Genomic DNA, 22,886 nt, shown 5'->3' with positions numbered 1-22,886 from the left:
GCATTGGTTACACAGGCTTCTTAGACGGACAGAACCACCTATAGTGGTTATATATAATTCCTACATTTTATCAAAATATTGCAAGATTGTAGTTAATTAGCCATAGACAATTTCATTTTGCTTTGGAAATTAGCAAGTCTAAACGCATACTGACAACAATGATCACATATCACTTGTTCAAGCCCTAATTCAAAACAATAGAGAAATTCTAAAGATGGATATTTCACATAAAATATTCTGAAATCAAAAGGGGGTACGAATATTTAAATAAAAATATTGACAAAAAGACAGGAAGGAAAGGTGCCATATAACAGACAGATGGAAAGAAAGGAAAATCAGTATACTGTATAATAGAGATAGATTGATAAGAAACAAAGGCACTATATATTAAAGATGGAGAAATGTTTATTTCAATGAGGATATTTAAAATTGTTATCCTGTAAACTCCCAAATATCAAAACCATTGTGTTGTGCACTGATTCTGTGTCTACATAACACTGAAACAGAATCACAATATTAGCTTTGTTACTTGTTTTTGAAGCAGTTACAAAATGTAAATATTTTTGAATACACTAATATTTATACTTGCTAACCCCACAATCATGTAAAAACTCTTAAGTCTACTCAAAAATCTTTTTGTTTTATATGCAAAGTGTGCATGCAACAGGCTTATAGCAGGCCAGCACCCAACGCAACATGCTATTTTGGTACGCATCTCCAGTCTTTCTTGACCAGTGAAATTTAGAGTTTAGCACTGCATACTTATTCAGACTTGTGTTATATCATACATTAAAAACTCAAGTTGTATAACTTTTATCACTTAAATTAAAAAAATGTTTTCATTCTATTAACAGTGAACAATATCTCTGATCTGCAGTTTTCAGCACAGAAAATATGAATATTCAAAAACACTGACATCAATACCAGAACACTGAACATTGGTATATCCAAAGAGTTTCACTGGGGGACTGCTCATTCATATGATCTTAAGTAAAAGCTGACAGTACTCCATGATTAGAGTGAAATGGGAAAGAATGAGTAGATTCACTTAAAATAAAACAGGACATGAACCATCAAATTATTTAAATCATGTCAGGTATATTTTTATCTTTAAGCATTATTTAGTTGTTCAAATGAGACTATCTACATTAGGAAGGCTGTTACACCAAGTCTCCACCAATTCCATGCTCAAAAAATTAATGTCACTGGCAAGGCAATTGTCCACACATACACCGTTATTAAATGCAAGTCTGAATTTCACTATACTGTGTACACATGACATTAAACTTGACTTGACAGGGTCCTGATGTTTACTTCACTGCTGTATCAGAAAGAGCCAGTTGTACATATGAAACCACATAATTTTAGACATACAGTACACAAATTACACCGTTAGCCTAATATGTATTAGGAGGAAAGAGGAACATTTGAAGGAAAACTCACAAGGACAAGAAAGAAATGTGCAAGCTCCACACAGACTGAAACAATGTTATCTACAACAAATTTCATATTGAAACCATCATTATAACACTCTTAAATAACAAATGCACAGCTGTTAATATTTTAGACAGCTTTAGCAAGGAAATGAACAAGATACATAAAAAAAAAGCTTTCTTTAAATAGCGCCTTGCCAGTTCAACATTGTTAATTGCTGTGCCGTTCCATTCAATGAAAGAGTGCTTCTTTCCATTCAATACTCAAAGGCAAATGATTATTGATTATACTGAAGAGATTATTTCCACCATTCAGATGCAAGGTTTTATCTATCTTAAACAACCTAATTGTTTCCATATCCCAATGCAGAGTGTTGACTGACTTGATTATATTGGTTAAGTCTTTCCTTCTTTTTTATGATGTTTTGTTAAAAAAGTTAGGTGAGCAATTTATTACATGTTTAAAATATATTATCTTGCTGATCTGAATTGCAATTTAGGGTATAAAGTATCTTAAGATGGCACTGTATGCTTGAATTTATACATTTACTTGATTTACTACTAACATTGATGCTCTGCTGACAGCAGTCGCAAAACATTCTAACCCTCTAACAGCTCTATTTGGGATACCACTGCTTAATTAACAACCTACTGTGATAACTTACACTATGCTGTTACCTTACTATTGTTCCTTACTCAACTGGTAGAATCCTAACCATCAACTATAACACAATGACAGAAGGATGTCCTTTTCGACTTTAAATTACAAGTCTCATCTAATTTCTCTCATAAAATGTTTTCAAGAATATGGCCGGTACTGGCTGTCCTAAATTAAATACACACTAGAAATGATTGCTAACCTTTGGCATGCCTAAAAATTGTGTGTGATTATTAAAAGTTAAAATTTTCTGCTTTCTTTGCTCTAGATGGATAATGGACAGGACATTTGATCTGATTTGAATAAGACGTACCATTATACGCATGCTTTGTAAATTACCTATTACAATGTAATCTATAACAATCCCCCAAAAATGTATCAAAAAAAAAAAAAAGTCCAATGTAGTAGGGCATTCCATCTTCCATTGAAGAGTTTTATGGCCAGATATGAGGATTGTTTACATCTCTCAGAATGACAGACAACCTGTCTACAGAGCCACATCGTTTTGAAAAAACTCATTACAAACTTCAAAAGACTTTGTTGGACAGTTATCTTATCCAGAGATCTTGACAATACATTGTTCTTTTCTCTCTTGTTAAATTAACCCTAGCCTGAATGAATCTATTAATTTTTTACATTTAAAATTTCTCATTTAAAGATTTACCAATGTTGTTTCTTGCCCTAGACTGTGTATATAAACATGGGGAACTTCAGTCTCTGTATTACATCTTGCCTGAAGAAGGGGCCTGAGCTGCCTCAAAAGCTTGCATATTGTAATCTTTTTAGTTAGCCAATAAAAGGTGTCACTTTGCTTGGCTTTTCTCTACATCTTCCATTGATAATGCTTCAAATTCTTAAAGTCAATATTCAATTCATTTTCAGAAGATCAATGAACTATGACACACAGCAAAATGGCTCAATAAGGATGAAGTCAAAAAGCTCTGCGCACTTACTATATACCACATGTTCTGCCACTTGGGATCATTGAAAGAAATGGGTAGTTGCTGGGAAGCTTTGTAATCTCTCTTCGTTCGTCTTTTCACTACTTGTTGCTGTATCCATTCCACCTGCATACAAGAAAAAACAATTACTATTTAAATTGAAATATGCTAATCTGTGTAGAAAATAGATGCAGCATATATTTATTGAAACAGAAACAAATACTGTAGTGTCAAAACTGAAACTTCCGATGATTCATTTTCTCACTATTTTTCCCCTGAAATGTACTTCTTCTTTCACTGCAGACTTAAAATATTCTACTTAATGGATGTTATCAAAATGTTGAGCCTCTAACTACACTTCTGATTTGATCCTTCTAGTCTGAACAGATTAAGTTCTGGTTATAAAAGGTGTGATGAAAAAGTCCTTGTCATAAATGAATGACATTATGAAAAAATAATTAATTAGTCAAGAATAGCAACATCTTGAACGTGACTGTAAGTGGATGTTTCGTCTACCTTCAGCCCTTTAGTCTCCTGTCAGACTATCGTTTTAAGTCATATTTACTTTAATTTCCAACTATAAAACAACATCTACAGAAAAACATTTCAGTTGCTTTAGATTCTGAATAAAATTAGGAATGAGTGGGATCACCCATAGAAAACCTTTCATTTTAATGACAGGAGATACCAATAGGAAATGTAATGCCATTTGCTCAAATATGATAATTTGGCTTTTTCTGTGATAACCAAGCTTGAACATTTATCAGTCTTGCACAATGAAGAGTCAAACTTGTGTCCTTGAAGACACACATACGGCATTATTCATTACAACTGTCACAGAAATGGAACAAAGTTCATTATGCAAGGTTGGAAGAAATGTCAGCACAAAGAGAACTAGGAAAATCCAAATCGGCTATAACTGTTTTTTTTCATTTGTGGTATCATAAGCACAGTTAATGTTCACAATGTTTTCACTGCCTTGACCAATTGCATTCAACACCCTACATCAGAGATGTCAAAGTCAGATCATGGAAGGCCACGACGACAGCAGGTTTGTGCTTCAGTCATTTTCTTAATTAGGGACCACTTAATACTGCAAATAGAACACATCTTCCTTCTTAGGTTTCCTGAAGTTGTCAAGGTAGAATTTGCACTTTATTCCTTCTGTTGCAACATTTCCTGATATATTTTTGTTCATTGCAGTGTAAACATCTCATTAGACACATCACATAGACTTGCAACACAAGATTATTTTATTTCAGAAGCCTTTTAGCTAAAGAATAATTCTGCAAAGTATAGGGCTTGCTTGCTGTGGTCCTTCATCATCTGCATTTACAACTGAAGAGCTTTTAAAGACCATAGGAAAAGAAGGTGTTCTAAATTTAGTGTGAATAACAGAAAAATATTAACACAGGTGTACTTACCAAAAGCTTGTAGCATAAAACCAAATAAGACTGCATTCATGCTGTTTAGAGACTAGTGATGCGCAAACATTGCTGAGTACACTTCACAGTGAATTCTCTGAAATCACGGAAATGTTTGCGATATTCACTTAACTTGGCGAACTCAGTAAAGTCAATGGGGAAGGACTAACTGAATTAAATTTGACTAGATTATAATGGTGCAGTCGTGTTTAAAGTGTCCCTGAGGACTAGGGACACATCTACCAACTATACTGAACACATTATTGCGTCCAAAAAGGTGACCTGAGCTGTGCAGCAGCAATGCCAACCACCACACCAATGTCATATCAAAGAAGAAAATACTCAGAGACACAAAAACAGATTTTGTCAAAACAAAGCAGAAATGCTGAAATCGTAGTCAAAATTCAGAAAAAATATGTAGGTTTTTTAAAGGCAGAAAATTCAAAGTGGCATGTCATGACTGATGCCGCTGGCTCGTTCTATTTTTTGAAGTCGCATTGAACGCTCTCCAAACTGTCTGTGCTGATGCTTGCACTTTTTCTTCTATGAAAATGATAGAAATATGCTGTAAATAGTAATAAACCTTTCATCATTATTATTATTTCATAGAGTCTCTTGTGTTTTTTGTCAGGCTCCTTTAAAGTTTGTTTTTTATTTAATTATTATGCATGCATAGGGCACGTGCCCCCTTCTCTTATACTCAAAGATCAGCCTGCACATTACAGCTAAGGGGATAGATATATAGATAGGCAGACAGGGAAGCTGCTATATAATAATAAAATTACTCTTATTACTATATAGATAGACAGGGAGTTCACTGTATAAAAGGCAGACCGAGAAAGCACTACTAAATGAAAAATGGTACAACCTTTTTATTAAATCAACAGATACTTTAAAGAAAAGCCAAGCAAAATGACACCTTTTATTAGCTAACTAAAAAGATTACAATATGCAAGCTTTTGAGGCAACTCAGGCCCCTTCTTCAGGCAAGATGTAAAAGATGTGATTACATCTTGCCTGAAGAAGGGGCCTGAGATGCCTCGAAACCTTGCATATTGTAATCTTTTTAGTTAGCCAATAAAAGGTGTCATTTTGCTTGGCTTTTCTCTACATTCATAATGGCTAACATGGTACAACACCCTAGTACTACAGATACTGTATTTTAGGAAAGGCAAGCAGATAGCGAGAGTACATGTAGATGTGAAAAGCACCAGACTGACAGATAGATATGGAAGGCACTGTATAACAGATACAAAACTGTCAGATATACAGTAAATAATATACAGGCAGAGAAGCCACTAGATAGGTAGTTAAATAGACAGACATGAAAGGCATTATATAAGACAGATAGATAGGAAAGGCACTATATACTAGGTATTCTATATTACCAAAAAGTAATAATACTATTATTACTACATAGACAGACAGGGAATTTACTGTATAATAGGCAGACAGCGAAGGCACTATATAAGAAAACAGACAGAACGCACTAGACAGATAGCATTAGCAATATATTAATTATATATATTAATTATATATATATATATATATATATATATATATATATATATATTAATTATATATATATATATATATATATATATACACACACACACTCATGGCATTCGTAGTCTGAATCACAATCTGATTGTATGGGTGGTTACCTATGAGCCCAGAATTGGGGCAAAACACGTGTCGCGTACTCTTTGCATTATTTGACAGTAAAAACTATTTTTTATATTATATATATATATTATATATATATATATATATATACATACACACACACACACAATACATATACAGTATATATGTGTGTGTGTGTGTATCTGAGATTTATGTCAATAAAATAAATGAAAAATGATTCAGTCTGTTTATTATTCAACACACGCTGCAGGAAAGCAAGAAGGCCGTTAGAGTACACATAGATATATGTATAATAGAAGATATAAAACTATAGATAGATAGATAGATAGATAGATAGATAGATAGATAGATAGATAGATAGATAGATAGATAGATAGATAGATAGATAGATTCCCCGAAAATAAGACAGGGTCTTGTATTAATTTTTCCTTCAAAAGACGTGCTAGGGCTTATTTTCAGGGGCTGTCTTGTTCTTCCCTGAACAAAAATCTACATTTCTCTCTATTATAAAAAAAAATCTTGGAAGGAGATGGTACGTGATTTTCTTTGAGACACTTTAACATCCAGCAAGACAAGGCAGTGAGACAAAAAGACAGCTACTGCACATGCTTTTAAATGATCGACATGCAGCACTACAGCAGTAAGACATCGGCTGATCCAACCACGTCTCTTTAGCGTGCGTTCAGCTCCCACCGCCCCCCTTCACAATGCAAGCAGCAGAGACATGAAGTGGCTGGCGTGCAGCGTGCCCAAGGGGGTGGGCGAGTGAAGCGATCCGGGGGCAGGGGCCATGCATGTTTGGAATATAGCATATATAATGGAAAAAAAGTAACGATTCGAGTGTTGCCCAATGTAGCGGAGTAAGAGTAGCGTTTCATCTTCTCAAATGTACTCAAGTAAAAGTAAAAAGTATGGTGCAGTAAAACTACTCTTAGAAGTACATTTTTTTTAAAAAGTTACTGAAGTAAATGTAACTGAGTAAATGTAACTCATTACTACCCACCTCTGCATATGACGAAAATTACATCCAAGCAGCAGTTAAACCTTTGGCTGCATAGTCAAAACATAAAAACAACAGAGTTTTACACTTAATCATTTTCATGTTCAGCTTCTATTGGGGAATATAGGTCAAAGTTCACAATTAAACTCCAGGCATAAAATCATGAAGTAAAAGTTTATACATGTTAATTTGTGATAGACTGGTGTTTTTTCTACCCAAAAGGTTTCAGGAACTGGGAGCACAGCAGTGCATGAGATATGAAAACAAGACAGCTTTAATAGGTAAGAAGATTTTTGTGTTCTATTGAATAAAATGAAGTTACATATTTTAAAATATTCATGTTTATCATAGTGCTGGAGAGTGGCAATACACTGCATGCTGGTCAGACATGCAAGTAAGAATTTCTCTGTACTCTGTATATTTGAGAACACTATTTTTTTATTCTCCAGACTTCCTGGAAACAAAGATTAAGAGTACAACAAGAAATATTTCATTTGAAGTACTTTAGGCACAACAACTAGTTAGTTAATGAGATAACGGCAAGAGATAATGGCAAACACCAAAGCATATAAAATCCATTCGGTTCATAGCCGGGATGCTTTCTGTGCAATTGTTTATTTTTCTGCAGTCTCCAGTAGCACAAGGAAATTCTCCTGGGTGAAATGGTGGCTCTGTATTGATCTAATATACAGTAAGTGAATGAGGGTGTGAATGAGTGCACGCTACACTAGACTGTTGTCTCATTCAAGGTTGGATCCTGCATTAATACTGGGACAGACCCAGATTCCACACAACCCAGTGCTGAAAAGGCAGGTTCAGAAAACTGGACAGAGGTTAGGAGCACACGCTGATAGTGCATTGCCGCACCCACTACACGACAAACCAACTCAGGATCCAGATTAGGACCCGAGTGCAACCATGCAGCGGGTGACGCCTCAGCACCACACTAGTTCAGATGGAGTGGAACCAATGTGAGGTTTTTTTTATGGTGGCTGGAGTGCCAATTCTGCCACCAATCCCCAAGTTTTTCCCTGCCGGTTGGAGGGTCTACATGCAGGGATGGATGCAGATTAATGTCATACCCAAGACGGAGCAATTGCAGGTTAAGGGCCTTGCTCAAGGGCCCAACAGAGCAGAGTCCCTTTTGGCATTTATGGGATTCGAACGTTGTCGGTGCAGATCCCTAGCCTCAAGAGCCACCACTCCGCCCCGAAAACTGGATAGATGGCCTGATTTTTCAATATATTTTCATGCTGAAAATATTAATTGATTCATGTCAAGCTTAAATCTCCAAATCAGGTCAAAAATTAGATCAGAAAGTTCTTATCCTAATGTAAACTTTCTTTCAGCACACAATGTTGCAGTCCCCTCACTTTGGCAGGGGAAGAATTGGGGTAATACATGCAAGAACATTTTCAAAAAAGAGCATTCTTTTAACAAAAAAAGGAAAAGAAAAAATTCGCTTAGATGGTCTATCTATATGTTCTGTCTCATTGTGTTACACATAAGAGACATGCAGTTTTTATACAAAAGAAATATAATAAACAAAAGAAGCCAAACTATGGCGCTTTATGGTAGTAACAGTTTAAAAAACATTTCTGTAAAAATCTTTTGAAGAAACGTGTCTTTCTTTCAGGCTTTGGGGTACTACAGGGAGAAAAGTTACTGTAAAAATTGCCTTAGGAATTACTGCCCTGTATTCTGTTTGCAATGAAAGTATGAGATGAATAATCTTCTCATTTGAAATACTACACAGTGCTGAGGGTATGAGTGAGAGATCTGTTTGGACAGGTTCCCCTGACAATTTTAGCCTGCATATGGACTTGTCTTTTCTACTCTGTTAATGATGTTTACCAAAACAAGACACTTCAGCATCAAGAGTTGCTTGTTTAAAAATGCTCATTGGCATTTTAATATGATGACACTTGTTAAGAAGGAATTTTAGCAGCAGATTATAATCAACTTAAACCCGCACATTTTTAAACTTGTCAGGACCTCAAGTTGAATCACTGCTTTTGCTATTTGCATTACTGCTTGCATATCAGCTACAAGTGAGAATGTGATACTGAATAATGAATTTAGCCAGTACACAAAAAATATTCAAGCTAAAAGTGAAAGACATAAGCATGTACTGTTGAATCGATACTAAAATTTTGACTTCGGTATCGATATTAGCTTTCGGACCTCAGTACCGGTACCAGAACAGTCCCAAAGCCAATGATGGATAACCCCAACCCCCACCATCTCACTTCATTCCCACCGGTGTGCCAGACAATTGCATGCACCCCCAGTGTTCCGCACCATTGAGTAATGCTGCACTGCCTCCCTCTTGATTGCCTCTACTGTATGTTCCAATTGGGACATTGAGCAGTAAGAGTTGGTGGTATCCCATATAAAGTCCTGATCACCTCAAAGAAATAAGGAGTGGGGGAGTCAACAGCTGAAGTCCCAATCACGTCAAAGCAATAAGGGTGTCCCCCAGTGAAGTACAGATCCTGTTGAAGCAATAGGTGGGAAGGATATCCTTTGTAGAGCCTCAAAGTCAATGGGTGGGGGCATTAGGTCTCGATCAAGTCAAAGCCTGTGGTGTCATTTCATGAAGTTTACAAAACAGACATTTTTGCACATAATAATAATAATTCTTTACATTTATAGAGAGCTTTTCTCAATACTGAAATCACTTCAGTGTGGAGCCACTTCAACCACCACTAATGTGTAGTAGCCACCTGGTTGATACAATGGCAGCCATTTTTGCGCCAGTACGCTCACCATACATTAGCTATGCAGTGGTGAAAGAAATAATTAGACAGTTAGAGACAGGGTATGATTAGGGGGCCAGAATGACAAAGCCATAGAGGGCAATTTAGCCTAAACATCTTTTATGACCACATAGAGTTGGGACCTTAGTTTTACATTTCATCTATACTAGCGATTGACAGTGGGGCATTTGTGGGGTAGTTTTGGGGGTCTGGAATGGGAGAAAAGCTGATATTTACTTCTGGTACCAAAAATACCAAAATGCTGTTACTATACCAAAACAAGACACATCATTTTTAAATAAGCAACAAGAAAAAAAATTTGGGTTTTTCAATATATTTCCAGTACCAGTATAACATGCAATCCTATAAGCGTGTAACATGTTCTTAGAAAGACAAAGACAGAAGTATTACTATCTAATAAGGGAATATCCTCAAAAAAACACACTGAGAAATATCAGAGGCAAGTGGTAGCCGCCTGCATAAAGAAAATGTTAGCAATAGTTCAGTATCTTAGAGTGGTGATAGAGCTTACAACAAAGCCAAAAGGAGGAGGAAAAAAAAAAAAAAAAAAAACTTTTCTTGATAATGTGAAGCAATGAGTTCTGAGTGTAATCATAATTGCTATTACACCTATTAAGATAAGGGACTGCATCTTATTTCCAATCAATAAAAATCAAGCACTGACTGAATTTCTCCCCACCTGCATTTTACATGTGACGCACAAAGCTTATCAGAACAGTGAAAACAGAACTCACACACCCTCAAAAGAAAGAGCAGAGGTCCTTGTACACCTTACGTAAGCATTTTTTTTTCTCCTGTACTTCCCAGATTTTTAGTGTGAGTCATCTTTCTAAAGCTTCTGAAGTAATCCAAAAAAATAAAAATAAAAAAAAAAAAACTCTTAAAAACACACATTCTTTTCAATGTCTACCCCAGAGGAGTATTCTGGAAGGCTGTTAAGATTTTTTGTTAGATTAATACGTAGACCTGGTTCAATTTAGGAACACTTAAGAATTGTTAATATTTACACATCCATTTTTTAAACAGTCTCTCCTTTTCAGCCTTTTACATTTAAAGTGTTTGAAATACAACAACTACAATATCTTCCCATGAATTATGATGACTGGTTGCTTTGTTTCAATCTTCAATTAATTTGGTTGCATTTTACACTGCAAATTTCCTAGTAAACCACCACATACCAAAAAGATCCCACTGTCCTTTTTTTGACTTCTTTCATTAGCCAGAAATAGAAACAATTCACACTGCCCCCAGTACAAACCCCCCAACACCTAAGTAAAAATCATAATGGACGGTTCAACATCAACTGTTTTTTGCAGCACAGCATTTGCAACGACTATGTAGACTTTTTGTCAAACAGCTTTGTGAGCAGAATAACTACATTACAATCATTTTTATTCACCTTTGTGGTTTTGTGCTACTTTGCATGCTACAGAAAGGACATATTTTATTTAGGTGACTCTGCAAATGACAGCAGACTCTGTTGAGAGCATAGGAAAGATGCATGTCAATTTCATTTTGAGAGGAATAATATTAGCTGAATTTCACTTTATTTTACGATGTAGAGTGCTTACTTTCCAGGGGATTAATAAATGAACATAACCTCTAGATTACTTAAAATTAGTGCTGGGCGGTATATCGGTTCATACCGAAAACCGTTTATTTTTGTTATGATATGGATTTTTCTTATACCGCAACACCAATTTAAATTGCCTAAACAACGTTCGGAACCTGGCGCTGCAGGAAACTGTTTTAAGGGGGACCTTTTTCACTGCTACACCGCTAAACAGGTGTGCAACGGAGTACATGCGGTAGTGGAGGAACTGCGTGGTGAAAATGGACAGAGAACATTCCGAAACTGAAGCTGTAGCAGACGATAAAGTTGAAAATGATGACACAGAAGAACTTTTGCTGGAAAAAGGAGTCACGTCTGTTCTCTAGAGATACTTTGAATTTAAAAGGTCGGATGTGGACCATTATGTTCAAATGTGTGAATACTGTTTCTACACTACTGGATAATACTGCAGGCCAAGTTGTACTTGTTTTATTTTTTTTCAATACTGTGTAACGTACCTGGGTACTGTGTAATAGTGTGACGACATGTTGACTTTATTCTCAACATTTCCACTTTAATCTCAATGCTTATGACGAGAATAAAGTCGACATGTCAACTTTATTCTCGACATTTCTACTTTATTCTCGCTGTTTGTCGAGATTAAAGTCGACATGTCGACTTTATTCTCATAATTTATTATTAAAGTAGAGCATCGTAAACTAAACTTCATCTTAAAATGAATATTTAAATTTACTAGATTTTCTCAAACCCCGTCATAAGTTATGTAGCACATTAAATGCTTTGTTTTAAGTGTTTCCAAGCCATGTTAATTGCTACGTGCTTCTTAAACTGACTTCCTCTTGCACTAAGAGGAGGTGCAGGCAGCACACAGAATACATTAATTTCATGATATTCCTGCTACCTGAACATTTAGAATGCCAAGATAAATACTTGATATAATTTTCATCATGAAATGCATTAAAGCATGTATTAATCATGTGGGGGCACGGTGGCGTGGAGGCTGCACTGCTGCCTCGCAGCAATGGGGTCCCGGTTGTTCCTTGCTTTGAATTTGCATGTTTTTCTGGTGGGTTTACTCAGCGTGCTTTCAGTTTCCTTTCAAAGTCATGTAGGATGTGGGGTTTTGTTATGCTATATTAACCCTGCTAGCATATGTATTGCTCATAGTCACCCTGCGATGTGCTGGCACCACGTTCAGGATTTGCTCCTGCCTCGCACACAATGCTTACTGGGATGGGCGCAACCCTGAATGGATGGCATAATTAAACATGCATAATGAAGATTTTTTTTTAAAGTTCTGAACACTCCGTGGTCTAAGTTTATAACTAGGTTTAATTTCACAAAGACGTTTATCGTGTTGTGATTGGTTAAGTGGAGAAAGAAAAAAGAAAGATAGGAACTGCGGGTTTGTACATCAGACAGAGACACCACGCATGCAATAAAGAAAGCCCGCTCAGAAGAACATGCATTGAATTCTGTGTTCGTGTCTCCGACCACCAGATCACAAACCCAATATTTATCCAATATTTAAGTTAAACCTGTGCGATACCCATTCATACATCCAGTTTTTGAAGCCTCGTCACACCTGCCATAAAGTTCTCTACACTGAACGTACACCTGGGGACTCCTTACTGGAAGGGAGCAGCACTTCTGTGCATGTTTAATACCTGTGTTAATGCATTTCATCATGAAAAATTATCTCAGCATTCTACATTTTCAAAGAGCAGGAATATCATGAAGTGAATGTATTCTGTGCGGCGATCGCTGACGGCACCTCCTCTTACTGTAGAGGAAGTCAGTTTAAGAAGCTCGTAGCGATTAACAACTGGGTCGGGGAACACTTAACACAAAGCATTTAATGTGCTACATTAACTTGTAACGGGATTTGAGAAAATCTAGTAAATTAAACATTGATTTTAGGATGAAGTTTAGTTTACGATATTCTACTTTAATGACAAAATAAACTGAGAATAAAATGGAAATGTCGACATTAATCTCGACATATAGTTTGTTTTCTTCTTCACTGTGGCCCTAATAAGCTTCCGTAGGGCTATACCACAAATAGCATTATAAATGCAAGTTGCAGTTTTATTATTTATGTATATAGTTTAGCTTGAAGCAAGGTCCATATTAATGCAGTTTGCCTTAATGATGGTTCAGTTGGTAAAGATGTCATCACCAAGTTGCACTTGTTTTATTTTATTTTAATTTTTGTGAATACTGTGTAATGCACCTGGGCTTTGAAGTCTTGGAAGTAATAGTATTATTACTGGAAGTTGCACTATTATTTATTGTATTGTTGTTATTTATTAGTTTAAATATTATGCAGTTTAATGATGGTAAAGTTGTTTAAAAAGTCACTTTAACGTGTCAGTGGACAAAGACTGTTAACATTAAAAAAAGTGTAGTTGGTTTACAAAAAATATTTACTATTTATTCCTTTTCTAAGACATGTTCAGTACAATACAACTTTTGACAAGCACCTCTGGATATTTTACTAAGTCTAAATGTCTCTATGGATGGTTGAAAATATGTTGTCAAAATTTTGGTTTAAGTTGTTTGCAAAATTTGTTCAATAAAAAGGCTCTATATTTTGACTGCATCTGTCATGCAATGTGATTCCTTCTCTTCATTAGTACCACCACCTTGAAAACTATCACTTTATGGGACCATGCAAACCTGTATTAATACTTGTGTGCACATTAAAATGTTTTTTTGTACAATGTACAATTCTCATGACAGTGGAATAGGTTATTCTTAGTCAGTAATTGCAGTGGAAAATGTGGTTAACATCCACTCATGCATGGGGAAAAAAATACAGTCCAATACCGTGAAACCGGTATAAATTTGAAAAATACCGTGATATAGAATTTTGGTCATAACGCCCAGCACTACTTCAAATCACGTCTTTCTATTAGTCTTGTAAATATTTGTTCATTTTGGAAAGTCTGATTAACAATTACAACGTAGTATCAATGTTAATGTACCTCTAGCATCTGCATTATGCCAAATGAGTGGTCTTATTGACAAGATGCCCCCACCTGTAAAATTAAGGTGTTTGATTACCAGTCTTACAGGACACTGCTATTCGTTTGTCACCATTATAAGTACAAGTGAATTTAAACCTTTAATAACTATTATTAAATCACAAGAGAGTTGGAGAGACACTGTGCCTGATATGGAGGTTCTGATAAGATTTTTTTTAATGTCGATACCGATAACCAATTTTATGTTAATGAACTGGCCCATAATATACATACTACAACTAATAATTAATACTGTGTACCAAATACTAAAATATGTTATCTAGAATATACAAGGCTAACATGCTTAATATGTTTACAAGTAAAATGGACAAACTTTACTTTTAAGCCACAAAGCCTATTGTTTACTAAGCAGCAATTTCAAATTCTTCTTTACCTTTATCTTTTTTTGTTCTGAAAATGTGAGCTGCTGTACCAAGCACAATTTCACTCACCATCCAAACTCAGATAGATAAGCTGTGTCCGTTTTAATTAAAGAACAAAATAAAATTGTCTGCATTCAGTAGCTTTTCTTGCCATTTCTCTAATTGCACAGGACAACACCTTCCATTCCTTTTCCTCAGTTTATTACTCCACTTCCTTTAACGTAAAGACTAATATTTTGCTCTCCTCTATCTCTGATATTGTCTGCCTTACTGCTCTCTGACTACGGGAAGTTCACAACTAAAAAAAAAAAAAAAAATTACACATGTGCGCTAGCTGAAATACCGTAATGTTTTGTGTAAAGGAGCATGACAACTAAATTACTGTGAAGCTTAGGAAGACAGATGCAAATATACAGATGACCAATTGATTCTTTTGTAGAGAAAAATCGACCAAATTTGGAACAGCGGCTGATTAATTGCAGCATCACTAGATCAGGTGCTAGACTTACTCATATTTACAGGTACTTGTCAGAGTTGTGTATATTTACTCTTAAGCTGAGATTGCCTAATGAACAGCATATGCAGACTGCCTACCAGCATAAACATGACCCATAATACACAGCATTTTCTGTAGTTAGATCAGTTCCACATTGGATCAAATTCATAACCCAAACAAACTGCTCCAGGATTTGCTTGGTACTGCACTGATACTATGGTTTCTAAAGGGTCTTGGTCCAATTCACATCTACTTAAATGACTAGACTATGAGGGAAATTGCTCCAGAATTCAAAACAACTCATCCAAACGATCCAAGTGTAAAAACTCTTTAAAGTGAGGTCCAGGTTAGTGATAGGTATTTTGATTCACTTTGCTTATCTGATACTTTCAAACTGTTTAACTGATTACTTTGATTTGTTTACTTCATAAATGGGAGCAGGGGCTGAAAAACAACCTCTTCCCTACAAAATGAATTTCAAATGTATAATAAAATAATTGATATTACTCTATATATTGTATTATATCATAAATGTGCCAATAATTCATGTCATATAAAACTATAGTGAAAAAGTATAATTGAAAATAGATAAGATTGTGAATCTAAATCGAATAAGAACTGTGAGACTCTTTGTCAGGTAAGATTCAGTGTGAAAATCAAATGAAACACAATCATGCGACTCATTTACAGGTTAATTATTCAATTTGGACTTAAAACAATCAATGAATAATAAATGCCTGGTACAGTCAAGGAGACATAAACAAGTGTGTGTTAAAATAAAGTTTAAAGCAAACCACCGTATATACTCGAGTATAAGCCGACCCACCTAATTTTACCTGGAAAAACTTATTGACTTGAGTATAAGCCTAGGGTAGGAAATGCAGCAGCTACTGGTAAGTTTCAATAATCAAAATAAATACCAATAAACTTACCATACATTAATTGAGGCATCAGTAGGTTAAATGTTTGAGTATTTATTTCAAACAATAACAGTAAACTAGCTCTGTAAGTGGAGAAGAGGGTCAACAAAAACAATATGGTATCTCTCTCTCGCACGCGCGCGCATGTGTGTGTGTGTGTCTGTCTCTCTTGCACTCTCTCTCTCACTTGCTGCACAGGGAGAGACTGAACACGTGCGGAAATCATTGGTGTGCACAAACCGAAAGGGAAACTGGCTTGTTCGTATACCGGGGGGCAGCGGGACCTGACTCGAATATAAGCCGAGGGTGACATTTTTCTGCACATTTTGGGTGCTGAAAAACTCTGCTTATATTCGAGTATATACGGTAATTGTTAGAAATTAGAATTCTTTTATTAAGTTTTGGTTTTGCATGTGTAACTGGTTAAATATACAAAGGCATATAAAATGCACTAGTATTTTTTATATTGTTTTTTTGACAAAAGTCAAAATTTTTGTACTTATCCAACATTAATATCCACAAGGTGTCGGTATTCCCTTGGACCTACAGTACTATGAATAAGAATTCTTCGAACTCTGGAAGCAGCCCAGTAATTAGGTTCAAAATGTCTACTCTTTGCCTGTGGTCAAACGCAGTGCCAGAAGAAATATTTGAAGGTGAAAACTAGGCAGTAGGATTGCATCATTAAAGGGCAAAGTTGCCATCAGTTCTTTTTAACTATATACAGGGTACTTAATAGCTTTCGAGAAACATTTTCAATAAGCTTCATTTAGCTTTGCAATTTTCTGACTTTTATCCCTTGCTAAGCATTTTATCTATTACTATAATAGACAAGTCCTTTGCTTTTATTTCCTCGTAATTCAGAGGCACTGAAGGAGTACATTACATTACATAACAAAGCCCCAGAACAGGTGTACCATGAGTTTTAAAAACAATATAAAAAAGGTTTTCATGTTATTTGTACAAGTGTGGCTCAGAGGTGGATGTGCTGCTGTCAATTATATTAAATTAGTGAATATCTGCTAAGTAATGCTTCATAACATTTAAAGCAAAGAATGAAATACTTGCAGTAAGGTGGCACAGAGTTTGGCACAGCTACTTCAAATCTGCATGGAATTTTATATACTCTCCACTTATCTATGTGGGGACTTTCAGGTTACCTCACTTCTTCTAAAGACAAGTAGACTGGTATCTCTGAATTTTCAAAGTAATACTTAGGGTACACTGTGATGTGACAGACTGATGCTCTCATATAATCAAAACTATGTTAAATTGGCTGTGCCCTGTTGCCACAATGCATTGGATTAAAGCACAAATGAACAAACTACTATTATTCTTAGCATGAAGCAAGCCTTTTCATTTTGAGCAACACTCTTCAAGTCCTGACTATTTAAACTGTGTGGTTAATTTTAATTATCCTCTTTACAAAAACCTTTTAGGATTATGTCTTATTTCAGAGATGCTGCAGAATGATCTCATTGTCTGTGGAGTTCAATATAGTGTGTAACCACACTGACTTAAAAAAAGCATTTTTTTTCTTCAAAAATGCAGGAGATAATGTTGATAAACACTCACACATATAGAGAAAATAAAACAGGAGACGATAATTCACAAAATACTTTTATATAAACCCTAATAAAAAGAACTGCACTTGTTTGTCTCAATTTTAATGTCACTGGCAGCACAACCCAGTTTGTCAGGCATGTCATGAAAAATAACCATATTGTGCTGAAGCATCAGAAAACTGTAGTAAGGTAACATTATGGACCACATAAGTATCACAGGCTAGTCAGTTGGCGGCAAGTTCTACGCATGAGACACTTAAGATAAAGGTCAGAAGTTTACCCACAGCTTCTGGGCATATGGCCATGAAAAGAAATAAAAAAGCATCCTCAAGAGCGGCACACAGATAAGAGTGCCATTGATAGCACTGAAAAAGGATTTCTCAAACGCTTGGAGGAAGAGAACCCGAAAATGTGGAAAAATACAGTTTAAAGCAAGTAAGCAAAAACAAGCCATATGTAAAAGCAACTAAGTACTGAGTCAGTTGCATCATGTGAACAACACGGTTCCACAGTTGGTTTTTGGAATGTATAAGGAAATAATGGAATTAAACATTTCTAGTAAGTATTGCACGGCCAGAAGGAATTATAACCCACTGCTCCAGGGGTCTCCCACTCCGCTCCTGGAGCACTAGTGTGGGTGCAGTTTTTCATTCTAACCCTTCTCTTAATTAATGAGCAGTTTTTGCTTCTAATTAACTGATTTTCCCCTTCACTTTAATTGACTTGTTGTTTAAGATTCAATCCTGTACATTGTTTCAGTTTTTTTGTTAAATGACACCCAAACAGAAATGAGCTGTGAAGTGAGCCAACAAAAGACCAGCTAAGTCGGGGCCTCAAACTCCTACCAATTTCAATCCAAGCAGTCTCCTAATTAGGAACCAATTGTTGTTGTTAATTAAACCCATTATTTCATTTCATGGCTTGTTGGTGCTCTCATTCTGCCACAACAGTCATTTCCAAAATTGTTGATTTTCTACTTTCTAAGAACACCATCAAAATGTTTGATGGACCTGAGCAGATCAACATTACGGACACCTTCTCTGACACAGGTTGCTGGTCATCCATTGCCTCATTTTGAATCTCATTATTGTTTGGATGCTAATTAAGGAAAACAAAAATTATGGGCGCCGAGTCTTAAATAGCAGGTCTGTTAAAATTAAGCCAAAAGAGCTACAAAGCCAGACAACCTTTTTGCCAGCTGAACGAAGCACTAAGAAAAAGCAGGGAAATCACCTGGCTGAGCAAATGTAAAATCTTTTAAGGCTTCAACTAGCTTCATCCTGCTTTATGGATATGAAACGTGCAATAAAAGGATATCAGAAGGAAGGCCAGACCCAATAGCTGGTGTTAGAGAGTCATTTTCCCAGGACATTACTGTGACAATGTGTCAAATAACGAGATCAGGCATCACTTAGGTGTAACTCATTTGATTGACGAAGTGATTAGACATGGAGGTATGCACTGGATACGGCATATACTGCAAGGAAGCAAAATTGAATTCATGAAGCAAGCAATGCACGCAGGCTGTTTTAATGGGTAGAGGGACAGATTGGGAGGACAAATAACACCATGGCTAGATGCAAAGAAGTTGGACACAAAGGAAATACTAAGTAGTTTTACTGACTGGCCACTTTGGACAAGACTTGGAATGCTGATGATAAGTATTCTAGTAAAGCCCAGTTAACTCTGCAATGACAAGCACTGGTCAAGGCAACAGCAGCAGTAACTGGAAAATATCTCAAATACAGCGAGAAAAACAAAAATTCTTTCTACTTAGAGGATGGCAAGCCTAAAAGCCACTTCACTGAAGTGCTGAAATAAAAGCAGACATTTTTTTAATTTGTTGCCATTGTTGTTGCACCACATCTTCACTTCAAAATATTTAAATTGGAGATACAGTAATCCTAGCATCTAAAATTTTAGCTTCTTTCAAAAAACAAACAATGCTTCACAATTCTTAGTTTGTAGTTAGGGAAAGGACTTTTTAGATATGGTTATGTTCTTTCAAAAAACATTTAGATTTTAGGTTTTGAATAATGATTTTGGCTTTAAGAGGATTCTTGTGTGTCACCAAGAAGGACAACTTCATCTCCATCAATCAAGTAAGATTCAGCTTATGCCATAATATCAGCAATCTTCCCCACAGATGAAGGATTACAGTCAGCTGCTTGGTATGGTGGGAGTGTTTCGATCATGATTTAAGGGATCAGCAAAATACTCATGGCAGCATTTTATTTATTGCATTTTCACCATATATTGATTGTCATTTTTATCTAGGATGATACCACTTATTATGTAATTCTATTTGCAAGGAATTTCCCAGGAAATAGCAAAGGTTTGTGCATATCTACTGTTCGATACTATTTCCATTTCCTCTGTTGCCAGAAGGTGTTTGTCCACCTTTCATCGCAGTGCTCTGTGTGCCCTTAGTAACCCTGTATACTCTGCATCTTTATCAATAAATGGATATACTTAAATTTTAACCACCTGTGGACCACAGTCAGACACACCACACACACATGGACCTAAAGAATTTGGGGTCAAAATCATCCCGATCTGCACCGCTGTGAAGTGGGAGGAAACTGGAGTACCAGAGAAGACACCCACAGAGAAAGGATTTGAACCCAAGAGTGTGAAGAGGCAAAGCAGCAGCCTTAACTATTGCACTACCATGGCACTGATTTAATATACTGTAAAAGGACATACTAGGCTGGGGGGAAAAGAGAGATGAAAAATGTTTACACTGCATTAACTTCTATAAAGCTGATCCAAAAAGATAAATTACCACACATTAGCTTTCCAAGTTGCAAACTGACAGTTCCACGAATCATCCTGCTATGTTTTATTACCTCAGCTTGTTAAATGAATGCTAGCTGTGGAACAAACAAAAGTTAAATTCAGATTATTAATTTAGAAATACATCACATTTATCAAAGGTGACTTGCAGAATCAGTTTTTTTCCCCAAAAAAAGATTTCCTATTAACTTCCTTTACTTTGTTAATCCAACTGATTAAAGCATTTTTTCCTATTAAGAGGGTGCTTCTCTTATTAAAGAACACACACCTCTTAATATGCTGCAGTGTTTTAATTGTTTTTATGTATTATTACTACAATTTTTTTAGTGATGCTTACAATTTCAGTCAAATAGTTGTGCCTTCAGTTCGAGAGCTCGGTTTGTTTCTCTCCTTAGATATGATAACAAGATGATTATCCGTCTCTCTCAGGTTTACTGCACCAGTGTGGTTTGTATTTTACTTTTTTCACATTTCAGTATACTAGACTTTCTCTTACAGTTTTACTCTTTGTACTTGTGAAACCCATTTGCATAATGTGCAGTCATGTCTACTTACAACATCCTTAGATCTTACGTTGGCATCTTTATTTGCAAACTCAGGGAAGCAAACTTTGGCACTTTCATTTTGCATAAGATTTGAAGGTAACTCCAGAAAGGATCAAATCTGTTTCCGTTTCTTGGTACCCCAGATTAAGACTCGCCTGCTTGAAATTGGACTGGTGTTGGAGTAGCCCTGGCCCAACCTTTTATTCATGGTGTTAAGTTGCCAAGCCAGAGCACTGACAACTCAGGAATAAGTACAGATAGCAGAAGACCATGAGAGAGAAAGCTGTACATGTTATGTATGTCTAAGGTTTGAAATCCTGGTCCAGGCAGTGTCTTTGTAAAGGATGCACACTCCCCTTCTGGTACTCTAGTCCAGTGCTCCACAACCGGTGTGCCACGGCACACTGGTGTGCCTTGAGCCGATACAGGTGTGACGCGGTCAAATAAGACAATTTTCTAACTAAATAATATTTCAACGGTCCTCCTTAGAAACACAATAACGAGGATATGTGTAATGAAATATTCACGTAAATAGCCTTTTAAAGGTTTCATAATTTTATGTGTCATTTCTCTGAAATAATAAATCCCATCGCCTGGCGCCTACGACGTAGGCCCCACGTAGTCGCCAGACAACTACGTAGTATGCTTTGATAGGCAAAGGGCTCCGTGCCCTCACCTAGATTCAATTCAAGCCGACGTATTAGTCGTGCTACGTCGCATTCACTCGTCTTGCGACAGTAGTTATCATTCATTACTATTAGTTGTGTTGCTGAATTGTGTATGGTTAACATTCTTCATGTGATTCATATTTAGTTTTATACCCCTTTAAATATGGATAAATTTTTACGTGGAAAAGATTCGTCTTCACGTACAGATGATAAAGAACCCAGCACAAGTGTTGCAAAAAAAAAAACAAAGAAGATTGTGAAAATGAAGTACAACGAAGACTACATTCGATATGGATTCTCGTGGTGTGGTGACGAAATGGCTCCAAAGCCACAATGCATCATTTGCGGCGATCAGCTATCAAATGAGGCAATGGCACCCAGTAAACTAAATCGCCATCTAAATTCAAACCATCCCAGTTACGCCAAAAAAGACAAACAACTCTTGTGTTAATTAAAAATAATAAGCGGTCATGCTTAAAAGATCTTGACCAAGAACTTCGGGTTGCGCTCTCAAATAGTGAGCCGAATATAAAACTTTTGTGTTCATTGAAACAAGTGCAGGTATCACATTAATCAGTCATTATGTTATAATAATTATTAAGATTGCATAAAAGTAAATATAGTATAGTTTTTATGTATGTATACTTATAATAAATGTATACTTATAATAAAAAATGAAAATTTATTGTAAAATTTGTGTATTAAATTAATATCTATATATCAGTGGCATAGCTGGAGATCATGTTGCCCGGGATGGTGAAAAATTTGACACCCTAAAGCTGAAAAATAAATTGGAGATCATGTTGCCCGGGCGGTGAAAAATTTGACGCCCCAAAGTTGAATGAAATTTTTTTTTGCGCCTCAAGGAACAAAAAAAAAAAAAAAGGAAACTACCATAGTTTGGACGCCCCTAAATAGCTGGCGCTCGGAGCGGACTGCCCCCCGCCCTAGCTACGCCACTGCTATATATTTTAGCTTTGATGTGCCGTGGAATTCTAGGAAGAACTTTGGTGTGTCGCAGGTGAGAAAAG

At 36.1% G+C, this 22,886-nt stretch overlaps 1 protein-coding gene across 4 annotated transcripts in view; it reads right to left on the bottom strand.

The window, feature by feature from the left end:
* pcsk5b (proprotein convertase subtilisin/kexin type 5b) overlaps positions 1–22,886 on the bottom strand; it is a 522,800-nt gene that overhangs the window by 390,198 nt on the left and 109,716 nt on the right. For all 4 annotated transcript variants that reach the window (XM_028802364.2, XM_028802367.2, XM_028802368.2 and 1 more), the window contains exon 3: positions 3,045–3,158. In XM_028802364.2, the coding sequence (XP_028658197.2) occupies positions 3,045–3,158 (114 nt within the window). The remainder of the gene's footprint in view (positions 1–3,044; positions 3,159–22,886) is intronic.

Source organism: Erpetoichthys calabaricus, chromosome 5, assembly GCF_900747795.2.
Source record: "Erpetoichthys calabaricus chromosome 5, fErpCal1.3, whole genome shotgun sequence".
Taxonomy (NCBI): domain Eukaryota; kingdom Metazoa; phylum Chordata; class Cladistia; order Polypteriformes; family Polypteridae; genus Erpetoichthys; species Erpetoichthys calabaricus.
This window is presented reverse-complemented; position numbering and strand designations above follow the sequence as displayed.